Source organism: Pelobates fuscus, chromosome 5, assembly GCF_036172605.1.
Source record: "Pelobates fuscus isolate aPelFus1 chromosome 5, aPelFus1.pri, whole genome shotgun sequence".
NCBI classification, from domain to species: Eukaryota; Metazoa; Chordata; class Amphibia; order Anura; family Pelobatidae; genus Pelobates; species Pelobates fuscus.
The window spans coordinates 69,099,746-69,116,851 of record NC_086321.1 but is presented as its reverse complement, the minus strand read 5'-3'; the positions used below and the strand labels follow the sequence as shown (position 1 = coordinate 69,116,851).

Genomic DNA, 17,106 nt, shown 5'->3' with positions numbered 1-17,106 from the left:
GCTTTTAAAAGTAATCATGGTGGTAGGAGTCTGTATGTTCAGTGTTTCTACTTGAAACACAGCACATACCGAAAAATATGCACATTTATGCTGGGGTCTATTTACACCCCTAGCACAAGTGATTTAGGCGTCACAGAACTCTGTTCCGGACTGCTCAATATGAAGTCTGTAGTCATCACACACTGCTGTAATGAGATGATAATGTCCTCCCTCCCTGTGCTCCCTCTCAGCTCTCCCCACCTCCTCCATGTTCAACAGTTACATGTACTCTGGGACGGTACACGGTCCAAAAAAAATATGATTATTTTTAGAAGAAAATTTGAGGAAGGCACACATCTTATTATCTATAGTGGATATAGCACATACAGTATTCCTTTTATAGGCTTTTAGAATACATACAGTTTTCTTGATGATGAAAGTAATGCTGTTTCAAAAAACATTGGTGCACATATTTTGAGTGGCAAAACTGCTTTCAAAGGTCTTGGTTTTAACCAGGCTACAGTTTTTGCTTTATGTTGGCTTGGCAGCAATATTGTGGTGGAATCTCGGTAAAAATAAATTTAGTAGGCCGAGATTACCACGTGGCATGTGTACGTGCATATGCTGACGTATCGATCAGTTGGTTGCACGTGGCAAGATACGATCAGTAGTGTACGGAGCATGTGCGAGAATACAGGATGTAGTATTCCCCTCCTCCATTGTGCTGGACAGGCCATGCGGTCAAACAGGAAGTTAATTCTTATTTGTATTGATTGGTTAAGAGAATGTGCGGGTGGAGCTTAATATGGGAGGAGTTATGTGCCTATATAGGGAGCCTGCACTATTGTCCGGGGCTCAGAACTTGTTGTATTTTGGTGACATTAGTCCCTCTGAGTCCCGATCAGTGATCCGAATAAAGAATCTCTTCCTTCCTGAAGAAACCTGTGTCCATCTCTCTGTGCTTGGCTTCCGTCAGTTTCTCCGGTATCATTTGGTGCATTGGCCGGGAAGCTCATCGTTCAACGGTAGCTGAGAAGCAGAGGCGTGAGACGGTCTATCTTTGCCCACGTTCTCTACGGCTGCACCCCTGAACTTCTGCGTGGACCTCCCTTCGTAGTAAGTGCTGGGGTGTCCCCGTCGATGAGTGTGAACTCAGGTTCAGGAACGAGGAGGTAAGATGACCGCTGTTTTAGACAGCGGACCCACTAGGGGTATACCGATTGTGCGGTAGGCCCATAAGGGGTTAAATCTGTGTATGGAATCTGCCCCCTCTGTCGGAGGGAAGGAGCGAAGGCGCACCGCTCAATCGAACGCTCTTTAGTAAGACCGTTTGATTTGGTTTGGAGTCAGGCGGGGTTCCGTGTAAATAGTCCTAGCCGGACACCGGTGTCTTAACATAGAAACATAGAATGTGACGGCAGATAAGAACCATTCGGCCCATCTAGTCTGCCCAATTTTCTAAATACTTTCATTAGTCCCTGGCCTTATCTTATAGTTAGGATAGCCTTATGCCTATCCCACGCATGCTTAAACTCCTTTACTGTGTTAACCTCTACCACTTCAGCTGGAAGGCTATTCCATGCATCCACTACCCTCTCAGTAAAGTAATACTTCCTGATATTATTTTTAAACCTTTGTCCCTCTAATTTAAGACTATGTCCTCTTGTTGTGGTAGTTTTTCTTCTTTTAAATATAGTCTCCTCCTTTACTGTGTTGATTCCCTTTATGTATTTAAATGTTTCTATCATATCCCCCCTGTCTCGTCTTTCCTCCAAGCTATACATGTTAAGATCCTTTAACCTTTCCTGGTAAGTTTTATCCTGCAATCCATGAACCAGTTTAGTAGCCCTTCTTTGAACTCTCTCTAAGGTATCAATATCCTTCTGAAGATAGGGTCTCCAGTACTGTGTACAGTACTCCAAGTGAGGTCTCACCAGTGTTCTGTACAATGGCATGAGCACTTCCCTCTTTCTACTGCTAATACCTCTCCCTATACAACCAAGCATTCTGCTAGCATTTCCTGCTGCTCTAGTACATTGTCTGCCTACCTTTAAGTCATCAGAAATAATCACCCCTAAATCCCTTTCCTCAGATGTTGAGGTTAGGACTCTATCAAATATTTTGTACTCTACCCTTGGGTTTTTACGTCCAAGATGCATTATCTTGCACTTATCCACATTAAATGTCAGTTGCCACAACTCTGACCATTTTTCTAGTTTACCTAAATCATTTTCCATTTGGCTTATCCCTCCTGGAACATCAACCCTGTTACATATCTTAGTATCATCCGCAAAAAGACACACCTTACCATCAAGACCTTCTGCAATATCACTAATAAAAATATTAAAGAGAATGGGTCCAAGTACAGATCCCTGAGGTACCCCACTGGTGACAAGCCCAAGCTTCGAATATACTCCATTGACTACAACCCTCTGTTGCCTGTCACTCAGCCACTGCCTTACCCATTCAACAATATTGGAATCCAAACTCAAAGATTGTAGTTTATTGATAAGCCTTCTATGTGCAACAGTGTCAAAAGCCTTACTGAAATCTAGGTAAGCAATGTCTACTGCACCACCCTGATCTATAATTTTAGTTACCCAATAAAAAAAATCAATAAGATTAGTTTGGCATGATCTCCCTGAAGTAAACCCATGTTGTCTCTGGTCTTGAAATCCATGTGTTTTTAGATGTTCAACAATCCTATCCTTTAACATGGTTTCCATCACTTTCCCCACTACTGAAGTAAGGCTTACTGGCCTATAGCTGCCCGACTCCTCCCTATTACCTTTCTTGTGAATGGGCACAACATTCGCTAACTTCCAATCTTCTGGGACTACTCCTGTTATCAATGATTGGTTAAATAAATCTGTTGATGGTTTTACTAGTACACCACTAAGCTCTTTTAATAGCTCATCAGGTCCCATTGACTTATTTGTCTTTACTTTTGACAGTTGAAATAGAACCTCTTCCTCTGTAAACTCACGTGTAATAAATTACTCATTTATCCTTCTTCTTAACTGAGGTCCCTTTCCTTCATTTTCATCTGTAAATACCGACTTGTCTAGACTAGCGTTCTAGGGTGTACAATTTGTTCGCTAGGTCGGAGGGACCGGGAGACTAAGCGGCGTCTGTGTAAATTCGGTCCTCTAGCTCTCAACCTATCTTGGCTAAGTGGGAAGGCGTGTAAATTTGGAACCCACTAGACTATTGATAGAGTAGAAAGACTAAAAGGGTTCTGTTGTAAATTCCGCCCTCTAGTTCGCTATATGTGGTGCTTGGGCAGTGTGGCTAACCAAAACGGATGTAGATAGTTTTAGGTAGTCCATCAAGGTACTGGCCAATAGTTTAGTTGGGATTGCATATGTGTTAAAGATTGTTAGTAACGTGTATATCTTGTTAGATAGCGCGAGCTCAGCCGTCTAGCGAGAGTGTTAATAGTGTGTTGCTGTATTATAGTGCACGGTACCATAACCTTGTATATTTACTGACACTGTATATAAGTACTAATCATTGTCGTCTATTGCATGTCTAACACCATAACCACTAATAATTGTATTGTGACCTTAAATTGTACTTTGACCTATGCTAACCGTACTGTAACTGCTGTTTGTAAAAGACGATGTTACTGGGGTGTGTTATAGACGGGTAATTCATATATAGAGAATTATAGCGTGGGTGACTGTATAGTTTCGCCAAAGGGCATAATATCGATTACTTAGTGACTGGTGTAACAGCTGTGTGTGCACGGGAATTCCCTTAGTGTTCATTGTGTTATTGTGTACGTTTCACTTGGTAACTGTACCACGTGGTGCTGTTGCCGGAAGAAATGGGTGTGACTGTTGAATAGAGTGTGTGTATAGCATTCGTTGTCAACGACGCTCCATTGATAAGTATGGGCGCGTCGGAGTCGACGATTTTGGATCCCTTAGGTTGTATGGTGAAGAATTTTAAAAAGGGATTTACAAAATGTGATTTTGGGGTTAAAATGTCTTCTGTACGTTTGGTCACTTTGTGCACTAGGGAGTGGCCTACTTTGGTTGCGGCATGGCCGCCACGTGGCAGTTTAGATCCAAATCTGGTACAGCGTGTACACGTGGCTGTATCAGGTAGGCCTGAACTTTACGGACAGTTTCCATACATTGATTGTTGGAGGCAGGCCGTAAACGACTCGCCAAGATGGATCCGGATATGCCACGAGGAGCAATGTCGCCTCATGGTGGCCAGGACTTGTTTGTCCACTAGGACCACGGTTAAGCCCATTTTGGACACGCCCCCTGAGTCCGAGATCCCTATGCCGCCCCCTTATTTCCCTGTAGTACAGGAAGTTCTACACCCACTCGCCCGTTGTCCCCATCTGCTTCCTCCTCCAGTTCAGAATCCACCCCCTGACATACTAAACCTCCCCTTCCGACACCAGCCCCCGTTAAGTCCATCTATTCCGATTTGGCGCCATTTCAAGATTCGGGTCAGGCTTCCTCTAGCCCGGCTCGGAATATTTTATTCACTGGCCTTCCCCATGATAAAGCTTCCCTATCCGCACGTCTTACTACCCCCCGACCGGAACCTCTAACCGACGCCCCTCCACGAAGCCCTATACTAACCTGACAACTGACCGGTACCCAAAAACCTAAACATTACCAAATGCCTCTTCGTTTGAATCCTGGGTCAGCCTATCTTGATGCTTTAGGTCAGATGGTGTATGCTGACCCAGTCTTCGTATATGTCCCGTTCACGACTACCGATCTCTTGAATTGGAAGACCCACAATTCCTCGTATACTGAGAAACCACAAGCCATGATTGACCTGTTCACCTCGATAGTCCAGACGCATAATCCAACCTGGGCTGATTGCTAGCAATTATTAATGACATTGTTTAATAATGAGGAGAGGACTAGGATTAATCAAGCGGCCATTAAAGCGCTAGAGGAAGAAGCCCGTACTTTAAACCAAGCCAATCCAGCAGCATGGGCCGCAACCCATTATCCTAATACCGATCCCGACTGGAATGTTAATGGCGCAGATATGGTTCAACTAAAAGCCTATAGAGACGCTATAATTGCTGGCATGAGAGCCGGAGGGAAGAAAGCCATAAATATGTTGAAGACAGTTGAGGTGATTCAGAAAAGTGATGAAGCGCCCAGTGTCTTTTATGACCGATTATTGGAGGCATACCGCCTGTATACCCCCTTTAATCCGGAAGACACCGAGAATTCCCGAATGGTAAACTCTGCCTTTGTCAGCCAAGCCTACGGGGATATTAAGCGCAAGCTACAGAAGTTAGAAGGGTTTGCAGGAATGTCCATCACCCAACTAATGGAGGTAGCAAATAAGGTGTACATGAATAGGGAATCAGAAAGTAAGAAAGAGGAAGAGCGCAAGATGCGTAAAAAGGTGGATATGCTAGCGGTAGCGATCGCAGGCGTAGATAGACGGGGCCCAGATAGAGGCGATAGTAGGTGGAATAGGGAGCCCCTGAGTAGGAATCAGTGCGCGTATTGCAGAGAAGAAGGGCATTGGAGAAGCGAGTGTCCGAAAAGAGAGCAGTACGAGAGAGACCCACCCAGGGCAGGTTATGGAAACTTTAGAGGCAGAGCGAGAGGTAGAGGAGGCCCCGGAGGGAGTAATAGTGGTAACAGAGGAAGTGTAAGAGAAGACAGGTACTATCCCGCAGCGCAAAGGTCCCGCGATAGAGAAGGTAGGGACTTTGTAGGATTGGCTGACACGGTCATGGAGGACTATTGATACCGACCGGGCTCCATCCCCCTTGGTCGAGCGGAGCCTATGGTCGATGTATCAATAGGGGGAAAAAGGAGTGCATTCATGATCGACACTGGTGCTGAACATTCGGTGGTGACTAACCTAGTTGCTCCTCCATCTGGAAGAACTATTACCGTAATAGGAGCAACTGGAAGAAGTGCTGCAAAACCGGTTCTTAAAAGTCGACTCTGTACATTGGGAGGCCACATAGTAAAACATCAATTCCTTTACATGCCTGAATGTCCAGTCCAATTGTTGGGACGTGATTTGCTATCCAAACTACAAGCGCAGATTACGTTCCTACCAAACGGAACAACGTCCTTAAAGTTTAATGGACCTTCAGGTATTATGACATTATCCGTACCAAAGGAAGAAGAGTGGCGACTTTATACAGCGTTGACTAGCCAAAACCCTAGGAGTGATGAATCCTTATTCAACATACCAGGAGTTTGGGCAGAGAACAACCCACCGGGACTGGCCCGCAATATTCCACCTATTAAAATCGAACTAAAACTTGGGGTTTATCCAGTGAGCCTACGACAATATCACATTCTGCAGAAGGCTAAGAAGAACATTCAATCTTATCTGGATAAGTTCATATGGTATGGTATCCTAAAATTCTGTACTTCCCCCTGGAACACCCCATTGCTGCCTGTTCAAAAGCCCGGTACAGATGAGTATCGCCCTGTGCAGGACTTGAGAGCAGTCAATGATGCGGTTGTTAGTATACATCCAGTTGTGCCCAATCCGTATAACCTGCTTGCTTTGATTCCGGGCGGGGCTACCTATTTTACAGTCTTAGACCTCAAAGATGCCTTCTTTTGCCTCCGAATTGCCGCAGAAAGCCAATGTATCTTCGCTTTCCAATGGGAAAACGCTGTAACGGGCTCGAAACGCCAAATGACTTGGACAAGACTACCTCAAGGGTTTAAAAATTCACCGACCCTATTTGGTTCAGCTCTAAGTCAAGATCTACTGGATTTCGAGTCCATCCCAGGAGAGTGTGTATTATTACAATATGTAGACGACTTGTTGATAGCAGCAGTTACAAGAGAAGTATGTCAGCAAGCAACACACGATCTACTACACATTCTCTGGAAGGCAGGATACAAGGTGTCTAGGAAGAAGGCTCAGTTGTGTCTGCCAACTGTCAAATATCTGGGATTCCATATCTCTGAAGGTCAAAGGATAATGGGGCCAGAGAGAAAAGAAGCTGTGTGCCAAATACCAACACCCAAGAATAGAAGACAAGTGCGGGAATTCTTGGGGGCAGCAGGCTTCTGTAGGATATGGATTCCCAGTTACGCGATATTGGCAAAACCTTTGTATGCAGCTATCAAGGGTACAGAACACGACCCCTTCTTATGGACTCAAGAACAGCAAACAGCATTTGAAGATGTGAAGAAGGCTTTGATGAGTGCCTCAGCATTAGGTCTGCCTGATCACACACGACCATTCTACCTGTATGTACACGAGCAAAGAAGAATGGCTGTGGGAGTATTGACACAGTACTTGGGATCATGGCAAAGACCTGTTGCCTACATGTCTAAGCAACTGGATGCAGTGGCCAGCGGACTTCCACCTTGTCTAAGAGCCGTAGCTGCAGCCGCCCTGCTGGTAGCTGAAGCCGATAAACTCACTCTGGGTCAAGAACTTTATGTACGAGTCCCACATGCAGTACAGACGTTGTTGGATTACAAAGGAAATCATTGGTTTAGTAACAGCCGTATGACCAAGTATCAAGCAATGTTGTGTGAAAACCCAAGAGTGCATTTAGAGACTGTAAATACCTTAAATCCAGCTACCCTTTTACCACAACCTACTGAAAGTCAACATGATTGTTTGGAAGTGATGGATGAAGTATTCTCAAGTAGACCAGATCTTCGTGATTTTCCCATCCAGAACCCCGATGTTCAATATTACACAGACGGCAGTAGTTATGTGAAAGAAGGGATCCGCTATGCAGGATATGCAGTAACAACGATAGACAAGGTGATAAAGCTCGGCCACTGGCAAAAGGAACATCAGCACAGAAAGCAGAACTGACACGAGCGTTACAATTGGCTGAAGGTTTAAGAGTGAACATTTACACGGACTCCAAGTATGCGTTTTTAACCACTCATGCCCACGGAGCTTTGTATAAAGAAAGAGGACTATTGAATTCAGAGGGAAAAGAAATCAAGTACGCAGCTGAAATACTACAACTATTAGAAGCAGTATGGGAACCGAAAGAAGTCGGTATTATACATTGTCGAGCGCATCTGAGAGGAGATGGCGATGTAACTAAAGGAAACCGGATGGCAGATAATGCAGCTAAGCGTGCCGCTGAATCAGGAAGACAGGAATATGTGGAACATATAGCTGCTCTTATACCAACCCCACTGTCTCAATGGACTCCAGTTTATACAGCTCAAGAAGAGGAGTGGTTAAAGACTGAACCTGGAAAGTATTTGGAGAACAAATGGTATCAGTTAGAAGATGGGAGAATAGTTATTCCAGCATCACTAGCGGTAGAAATTGTCCAAAACTATCACAACGGGACACATTCTGGGAGAGACAGTACAGAAGAATCTCTCAGAAAACATTTCTACATACCAAGATTGTCCAACTTAACTCAAGCCATTGTACGAAGATGTGTAACGTGTGCTAAAAATAATGCAAGGCAAGGACCAGTAAAGCCACCAGGAGTCCAGTTTATGGGGGGACTCCCTATGTCCGATCTACAAATTGACTATACAGTAATGCCTAAATCTGGTGGACATCGCTACCTACTAGTAGTTGTGTGCACCTATTCAGGCTGGGTAGAAGCATGTCCTACTCGTACAGAGAAAGCAGGAGAAGTTGTGAGATTCCTGCTACGAGAAATAATACCCCGATATGGACTACCCTGCTCTATAGGATCGGACAATGGTCCAGCTTTTGTTCATCAATGCCTACAACAACTGACTCATATGCTTGGTATAAAGTGGAGGCTTCATACGGCATATAGACCTCAGAGTTCTGGTAAGGTAGAGAGAATGAATAGAACTATTAAGAACCAGTTGGCAAAAATGTGTCAGGAAACCCAACTTAAGTGGAACGTTCTTTTGCCCATAGCTCTGTTACGAATCCGCAGTACACCTACCAGAAGGATGGGCCTCTCTCTTTTTGAAATCATGTATGGGCGACCACCTCCCGTACTTGGTAACTTAAGGGGGGATTTGAGTCAGTTGGGAGAAGGAATTACTCGGCAGCAGGTTGTAGAGTTGGGTAAGACTATGGAGGAGGTACAGAAATGGGTACAAGATAGATTACCTGTGAATATTTATCCCCCAGTTCATAGTTACCACCCAGGAGACCAAGTGTGGATTAAAGAGTGGAATAATGTACCGTTAGGGTCCAAGTGGAGAGGTCCTTATGTTGTTCTTTTGTCTACCCCTACAGCGATAAAAGTGGCCGAAGTAACTCCGTGGATACATCACTCCAGGGTTAAACCAGCAGCGGTCGATTCTTGGCAAGCTACAGCAGATCCAGAGAATCCCTGCAAGATCCGGTTAAAGCGCACGACTCAGGAGTGACGAGGAACTTTGTGGATTACAAATTTTATTGTTTCAGAGACTGGTAAGTGAGTGAGACGGCCATAATAAAGCCTGTCCTCTCACCAACGAGTGATTGAAAAGTCAGGAAAGTCTCGAAGGGACCCCTGTGAAGACGAGCAGAACTCCATTCCCTGCAGCCCTTACACCTGGAAGCTGAGGTGCCATCGCACAGACGAAGACTGAGGATGCCGACGAAAGATGTGCTTATGATAATGTTTATTTATATGTATTTTTATATTCAGGAAGGTAGAGGTACCGACACTCCTAGCTGTGAGGTATGCATTAAGACTACAAGAACAGGTAATCATGTTTCCCAGACTCTAATTTGGCATTCACAATATGAATGTAAAGGAGATGTATCTAGGTGTAGATATCTAAATGTAGAGTATAGTGTATGCCATCTAGGGGTAGGAGAACCTAAGTGCTTCAATCCAGAGTATCAACCCCGTACAATTTGGTTGACTCTCAGGAATGGAAATCCTCAGGGGACCCTAATAAATAAAACGGTATTAGAATCCGTACATTCTTCGGGTGTTCTGCTATTTGATGCATGCAAAGCAATCTCAAGTGGTAGAAAGACGTGGAATGTATGTGGGGATCTTAGATGGGAGAGAACGTATGGGTCTAATGATAAATATATTTGTCCCAGCAGTAAAAATAAGTATGTGAGTCCTAGATGCCCAAATAGGGATTATAATTTTTGCCCATATTGGTCTTGTGTGGGGTGGGCAACTTGGGGACAGACAGCAGACAAGGATATGATTGTGACTAAGTTGCCTACCAATCCATACTGTAAGTCTATGGAATGCAATCCAGTCCATATTCTTATAAATAATCCTGACCAATTCTTAGATAGATATGGTAATTTATTTGGGTTTCAAATATACGGGACGGGTTTAGACCCTGGGACAGTATTGTTTATAGGGATAGAGACCAATACGGTAACCTCACAAACTCATCAGGTATACCATTCCTTTTATGAAGAGATGAGTATAGATAATAAGATCCCCCATAACGCTAAAAACCCGCTCAATCTTCTAGCAAAACATAATACCAAGATGAGGACAGCAGTGTACCAAAATAGATTAGCCTTGGATTACCTATTGGCAGTAGAGGGAGGTGTATGTGGGAAGTTTAACCTGAGCAGTTGCTGTCTTCAAATAGATGACGAAGGGCAAGCAATAGCTGAGCTTACTAGCCATATGGTTAAACTAGCGCATGTGCCTACTCAGGTATGGAAAGGGTACAATCCAAGCAGTTGGTTTGGTAGCTGGTATGAGCAGTTTGGAGGGCTTAAGGCATTGGTAGGCGGAGTCCTACTGATTTTAATGTTGTGTCTACTCCTGCCATGTCTTATCCCCTTAGTAGTTAGGTCTGTGCAAAGCCTGATAGAAAATATAGCAGAAAGGAAGGCTGCTGCACAGATAATGTCCATATATAAATACAAGGCTCTAGATCAGGGAGAACCAATGCAGGAAGAGGAGTGTTAAGGGATTCACATCATAGGAAAAGTCTGGTCTGGTTCATGGTAACCTGAGGTGTATGCAAACCAAGGTTAAGTGATGCCTCAAGTAATTGTGAAATATCAAGAGGCATCAAAGGGGGGAATGTGGTGGAATCTCGGTAAAAATAAATTTAGTAGGCCGAGATTACCACGTGGCATGTGTACGTGCATATGCTGACGTATCGATCAGTTGGTTGCACGTGGCAAGATACGATCAGTAGTGTACGGAGCATGTGCGAGAATACAGGATGTAGTATTCCCCTCCTCCATTGTGCTGGACAGGCCATGCGGTCAAACAGGAAGTTAATTCTTATTTGTATTGATTGGTTAAGAGAATGTGCGGGTGGAGCTTAATATGGGAGGAGTTATGTGCCTATATAGGGAGCCTGCACTATTGTCCGGGGCTCAGAACTTGTATTTTGGTGACATTAGTCCCTCTGAGTCCCGATCGGTGATCCGAATAAAGAATCTCTTCCTTCCTGAAGAAACCTGTGTCCATCTCTCTGTGCTTGGCTTCTGTCAGTTTCTCCGGTATCAATATTATAATGCAATATCACTAAGATGATACTATAGACATACACTGTTGATTTAGTTTTGTTCAGTTTATTGAAAATTCTTAGGAACGTAAGATACAAAGCAGAAAACCGAGAATTCCATGCTTTCTGTAATGCATTATCTACGGTTGCCTCTTAATTGGCCATAGCTCTACGACCCAGATAATTTATATGCGCTATTACTTATTTTCATTTCCAGACGCAATACCTTATTTTAAATTGTTTTAACATTTGTACATCTAAAAATGGAAATACAAAAATGCATTCAAAATATTACATTTAGAATAGACAATTGCCTCATTGTTTGATTTAAAGTTCTTTATCCGCAGAATAAGCATTGATACGTTCAGACTGCACTTATTGTTTATTCAGTGGTTCCTGTCATTTCTGTGCAATTTGTGAACTTGATGCCTTGCGGGAAATAAGGAAGAAGCATTGGTTAGTGGATAACTTAGGATAGCAGCTATAAAGCAATAGTAGAGCTAAGGCATCTGTCAGTTACATTCCCCGCTTGCAAATTAAAACATGTCTGTTTTGTTTTCTTAAAGGGGAACTACAAGCATCATAAACAGCTTTTAGTGGTGTTTGTATTGCTAGGTACTATGTCTGCAGACTCACCAATATTTGAGAATCCATTTTTATTTACAAAAAAAGACAATTGTCTTGGGTTCGGCAGGACCATCCCTATCCACTATCGGCGTAGTGCGAGCGAATCAGTAGACGCTGCGCTGACAGGACACAAAGCTCACGCTCAGAGCACTTACACATCATGGGATAAGACTGGCCATACAGGCTGTTAGTCACTTTTTGTGAAGGCACAGCAGGCTGAAATGCTTCTTTTCATCGATGCCCCCTTCCAGGCGTGGTCCTAAAACCAAATATTGAAAGTATGAGCACTGAATGGTGTAAGAGATAATAAAGTCTTATATTAATATGAAATAACATATGAGTTTATAAATACATAATAAATTCAAGGCCCAAAATTTTAAGTGTTACTCTACTAGTTCTAGGTCTAAAATGTATTCACCACTGCAAGCGTGGAGGGTTCAATGCACAATCATCAGGGGTACGTTTCTACTCACCAGGGCTGAATTTCAATGTATGTAAACACGGGCATGCAAGATTGTCTGTAAATAGATTTATTTACGAGAGCATATTGCAGCATGAATGTATTTGCACAAAAACATAAACATTCATTATTAACAAACAAACAAAGGTTTGGAAGGAGGTGTGTGAAGAATAGCACACATGATTTATATTCATATAAAAGGAACACTAATAAAAAAAACTAAAACAGTTGAATGTGTTTTACTTATTTTTTTTAAAATACAGGGCCCCCAATTTTGTTTATATCATGAAAATCACTATTACTCATTAAAATCACTGTAATCCAAGTGCAGGGACAGTCTCCTCACTGCAGCTGGATTCTACAATCATGATGACTGGATCCTTCAATCATAGTGGCTAGTCTAATCAGATGTTTTTCACAGACAATCCTTTTGTACATATGGTGCATGTGTGGCAAACATCACAATCCATCAATTCAGTACTTCTCTATGAGAAGTATTGCATCTAGAGCTTCTGCTAGAGAAGCATTGGACACACAATCTATGGTATATTTTTCATGCTGGCACCAGAAATCAAATAGATTCAGTTACTGCAATGATTTTTTCTAACCCGTAGATGATCTTAAAAGGCACATAAAATCACATTTCCTTTCCTCTGAAACTGCTATGTTTATAGAAAAAAGGGTTAACCCTAGCTGGACCAGGCACCCAGACCACTTCATTAAGCTGAAGTGGCGGTCTGGGTGCCTATAGTTGTTCTTTAAGCACAGCTTTTATCATTTAAGGCTTTTTTTTTTTTGCAGAGTGAAGTGAAGAGCTGATGCGTTGTAATTTATTTCTTTATTTCCAGAAGTCTACTTTGTGTATATGAAATTATTTGGAGCTTGGTCTTATGACTCATCTTATCTTTTCGAACAGTACAAGTATTAGTCTCGCTTCTGTAGATTGTCCACTGGGACCAAAGACTTAAACCTTAAACACTTTATATTATGTCACTTAACTTTTATTTGAGGGAGGGGGGGGGGGGAGTGGGGTGGAAGGCGGGATTGGAGTGGGGAGATGACAGAAATGCCAAGCACAAACATTTTAGCAACTCCGGTGAAGGAAGCCATCATGTGTTTGTGATACTGGTTTTTTTTTCACAACTCACTTAAAAACTCAAATAGATTACCCTTAATTTAGAACATCACATATTTTGTTTTGCTTGATTGTTTGTGCTTCTTCTCTAAATTTAAAAGAAACAAATTTAAAGGGATTCTCAAAACACCAAAACAAGTCTACACTCCCTGGCACTCCCAGCCACTGCTGGCGGTGCCAATCTGAGACAGGCTCACTTTATCACATATGGTGGACGTGTGAACTCATCTGTCCCTATTGGGCCTGGGTAAGCGAAATCTTCACCCACCTCGTGCCAATACCAATAGAATTAACCCCTGAGGTATGCCTATTGTACATATGGCCGCAACACCTATCTAAGGTCCATGCGAAACTCCTATTCCAAACTCTGATAGCAGCAGGTACCTTAATAGCTAGGGCATGGAAGACGACAACCGCCCCAACAAGCCATATGCTGAGGCAACAAATACAAACCAACTGGGAGTATGAACTGATGGCTGCAAAACAGATTAGGAAACCGGGAGCAACATTAGAAGCTGGGCGACTGTGGGGAACATACTGGCAAACCATGGGAAAGCAAGACACCGGGGAAGTGTGAGAGGGCGACCTATACAGAGGCGAGATAGCAAGCCATTTCATAGGTAGAACGCAAGAAAGTCCCATACAGACAAAATAGGGACAAGCGTGATACTCTGATACATGACACTCTAGCATGTAAGAAAGGCCGGGCTCGCAAGGAAACCAGAACCGGGACAACCCCAAACCACAATACCCTCCCAGCTGACAGACACCACCTGAGTTGTAACCCCCCCCCCCCCCACTGTACCACCATACCGAGTAAGTGAGTCAGATGATGACTTTAAGGAATACAGTGTAATAATGTTTAAGTTTTAATGCCAATATGAACCAGATTAAAATGTCTACGAATGGGATCACAACCAAAACGCTTACTCACCATAGTATGCCGAAGGACCGTGCCAGCAAAGAACAATACGAGGCACAGTGGACAAATTACAAAACCACAATATGTTAAATTACAATGTTCAATATGCCACAATATGTTCTCACTGTGATACATTATGCAACTCCCCCCTCTTCCTTTTTGTAACCCTAACCCCAACTAAATATGAAAATAAAATTGTCAAATTGGGGGAAAAAAACGTCTACACTCTTACACACACCCTTCTTGACAAAAAGTTGTATTTTCATTCAGATCTTACAGCACAGTATGCTAACTTTTAGAAGGTATATCCCCTACTCTGGTAATTTAACTTTTATCACATACAGGAGGCTGTTTATGGGCTCTAGCTGGCAATCCACAGAGCCAGAAACAAGAACTTGTGAATTAAATACACTTTTGCAAAAACAAGAATCTATAGAAAATTAAACTTTTTTTTTCAGAAGGTGCAGGTAGGCTGTATGAATCTCAGTAAATGAGGTGCTTAGGGCTGCACAAACAAAGCAATTGAACTCCTACATTGCAGATAATTGAGCAGTGAGAGTGCAGATGCATGATTTATACACTAACTTCAATTAAGCTAAAACTGTATACAGCTTTTTAATGATTTCACATTGCTGCCTAGTAGCACCTCTAGGTGCAATCACCAAGATGGCCACTAGAGGTGCTTTATACTTCAGTGCTGCATTTTGTGCAACACCTATGTTCAGCGTCACCACGCTGTGCATGGAGACCCTAAACCCTCCCCTTAGAGGTGCATTGATACAACGCATCTCTATGAGGAGTTGCTAATTGGCGCAGTATTTGCCATGCATGCACAATTGCCTCCTAGTGTTTTTACTATAGAAAATCATTGGATTGGCTAAGATCAGCAAGATCGAAAAGCTCAGCTGTGAAGGCGTGGCAAGTCGTCACGATGGAGAAACGGTAAGTTTAAACATCTTTTAACTCCACTCTATGGAGTGTTAAGTGTTATAGTGTTATAGTGTTAAGTGTATGAGTGTTATAGTGTTAAGAATACATAACAGTGTTTGTATTCCTAAAACTGGCCATAATAGCATCGCAATCAGCAAAAGCAATTTTAGCAATTACTGAGTTTTTGGTAGATGACAGAAGGGATTTTATATATAATATATTTCTTGATGGGTATAATTTAAAGATCCAGTTGCAAGAGATCAACTGGCCTATTGTATGCACTCTAACTCAGTGGGCAATTGTTAACTTGATCTTTCACTTACAATAATGATAAAGTTAATATGACTCCGTTCCACATATAAAAACCTCCTAAGATCTAAGATCTCATTTAGAATGACTGTCAGTGACCAGAGAAGTCTACTTATTTTGAACCTCAACATAAAGGCGTCAAATGGCTCACAATATACGGCATTTTCCCCTGAACCTAGTACACAAATTTAGTAAGAAAAGCCCCTGTGTAGAATTCATGGATGAGGTCAAGATCGTTGGCTATAGACCTGACTAAGTGTATTTATCCTGTCATCTACTGAGTACAAGAAGATCTACAGAACATAGGGATGGAATCACAAAGGTAACCTTTGGAACAAATTGTCATCAGAAAAACTAAAACGAGGAAATAAATAGTTAATTTGTGCATTTTTTTACTTTTCATACAGATCTGTCATTCACTTTCTTCTGCAAAATGTATCTCCGTCTGGTATCTCTATAATTAGTTTTTATATGTTTGTTATCTGCAGGGCTTAATCTCGACTCTTCAGATCTTCCCAGCCAGATGAGCTTCTCAGATTGGCCTGAAATAAGGAAGATATTTACGGAAACATTTGAACAGAAAACTCAAGCAGAATGGTGCCACATATTTAATGGGACTGATGCGTGCGTAACTCCTGTTGTGTCCTTGAATGAAGTTACAGCACACCAGCATAATAAGGAGAGAGGATCTTTTATCATTAATGATCAAGGGGAAGTAAGCCCTAGGCCTGCCCCAGTTCTCTCCAGAACACCTGCAGCTCCCGATGCCAGCAGGGATCCATTTGTAGGAGAACACACTTATGAAGTCCTGTCAGAATATGGTTTCAGCGCTAAAGAAATTTCCAATTTTCAGACTTCTGGAGCAATTGCGTGTAACACACCAAAGAGTCAATTATAAAAATGAAATAACATTGGTAACCCTTTCATTTATAAGTGCAATTGTTAAATAATTAAGGTGATTATTTGAACTCTATAATAAATTATATTGAGATTATTTATATAAACTCAAGGCCTTATGTGGGTCTGATATGAATTGTACAGCAATTTTTTTTCCCAATATCGTTTTTTTAAAGTCTGAGTAATTTTCAAAGTAAATTGTGTTTTGGATTTTTTTTTCTTGTCAGATTTCTGCTTTGACTTCTCTCCTTCACTGTCTACAGTACAGTATAATACAAAATCTATACTGATAACATAGAATCTGATATATACAGGGAATCTCTATTATTATTATTATTATTATTATTACAGTTCTAAAGCAGTGACATTACTACTGCTCTAACCAACTAACTCATATATGTATGTAAAAAACAATAATGTGTTCTTAATGAATTAACAATTCATTGTTGCATTTACTAAAGTTTACACA

The 17,106-nt window shown here is 42.1% G+C and overlaps 1 protein-coding gene across 1 annotated transcript in view; it reads left to right on the top strand.

The window, feature by feature from the left end:
- The window catches only part of AMACR (alpha-methylacyl-CoA racemase), a 69,922-nt gene extending 53,134 nt beyond the window's left edge, over positions 1 to 16,788 (top strand). Inside the window, exon 6 of the mRNA XM_063453965.1 lies at positions 16,229 to 16,788. Within this exon, the coding sequence (XP_063310035.1) occupies positions 16,229 to 16,638 (410 nt within the window). The 3' untranslated portion in view covers positions 16,639 to 16,788. The remainder of the gene's footprint in view (positions 1 to 16,228) is intronic.
- The last annotated feature ends 318 nt before the right edge of the window (positions 16,789 to 17,106 follow it).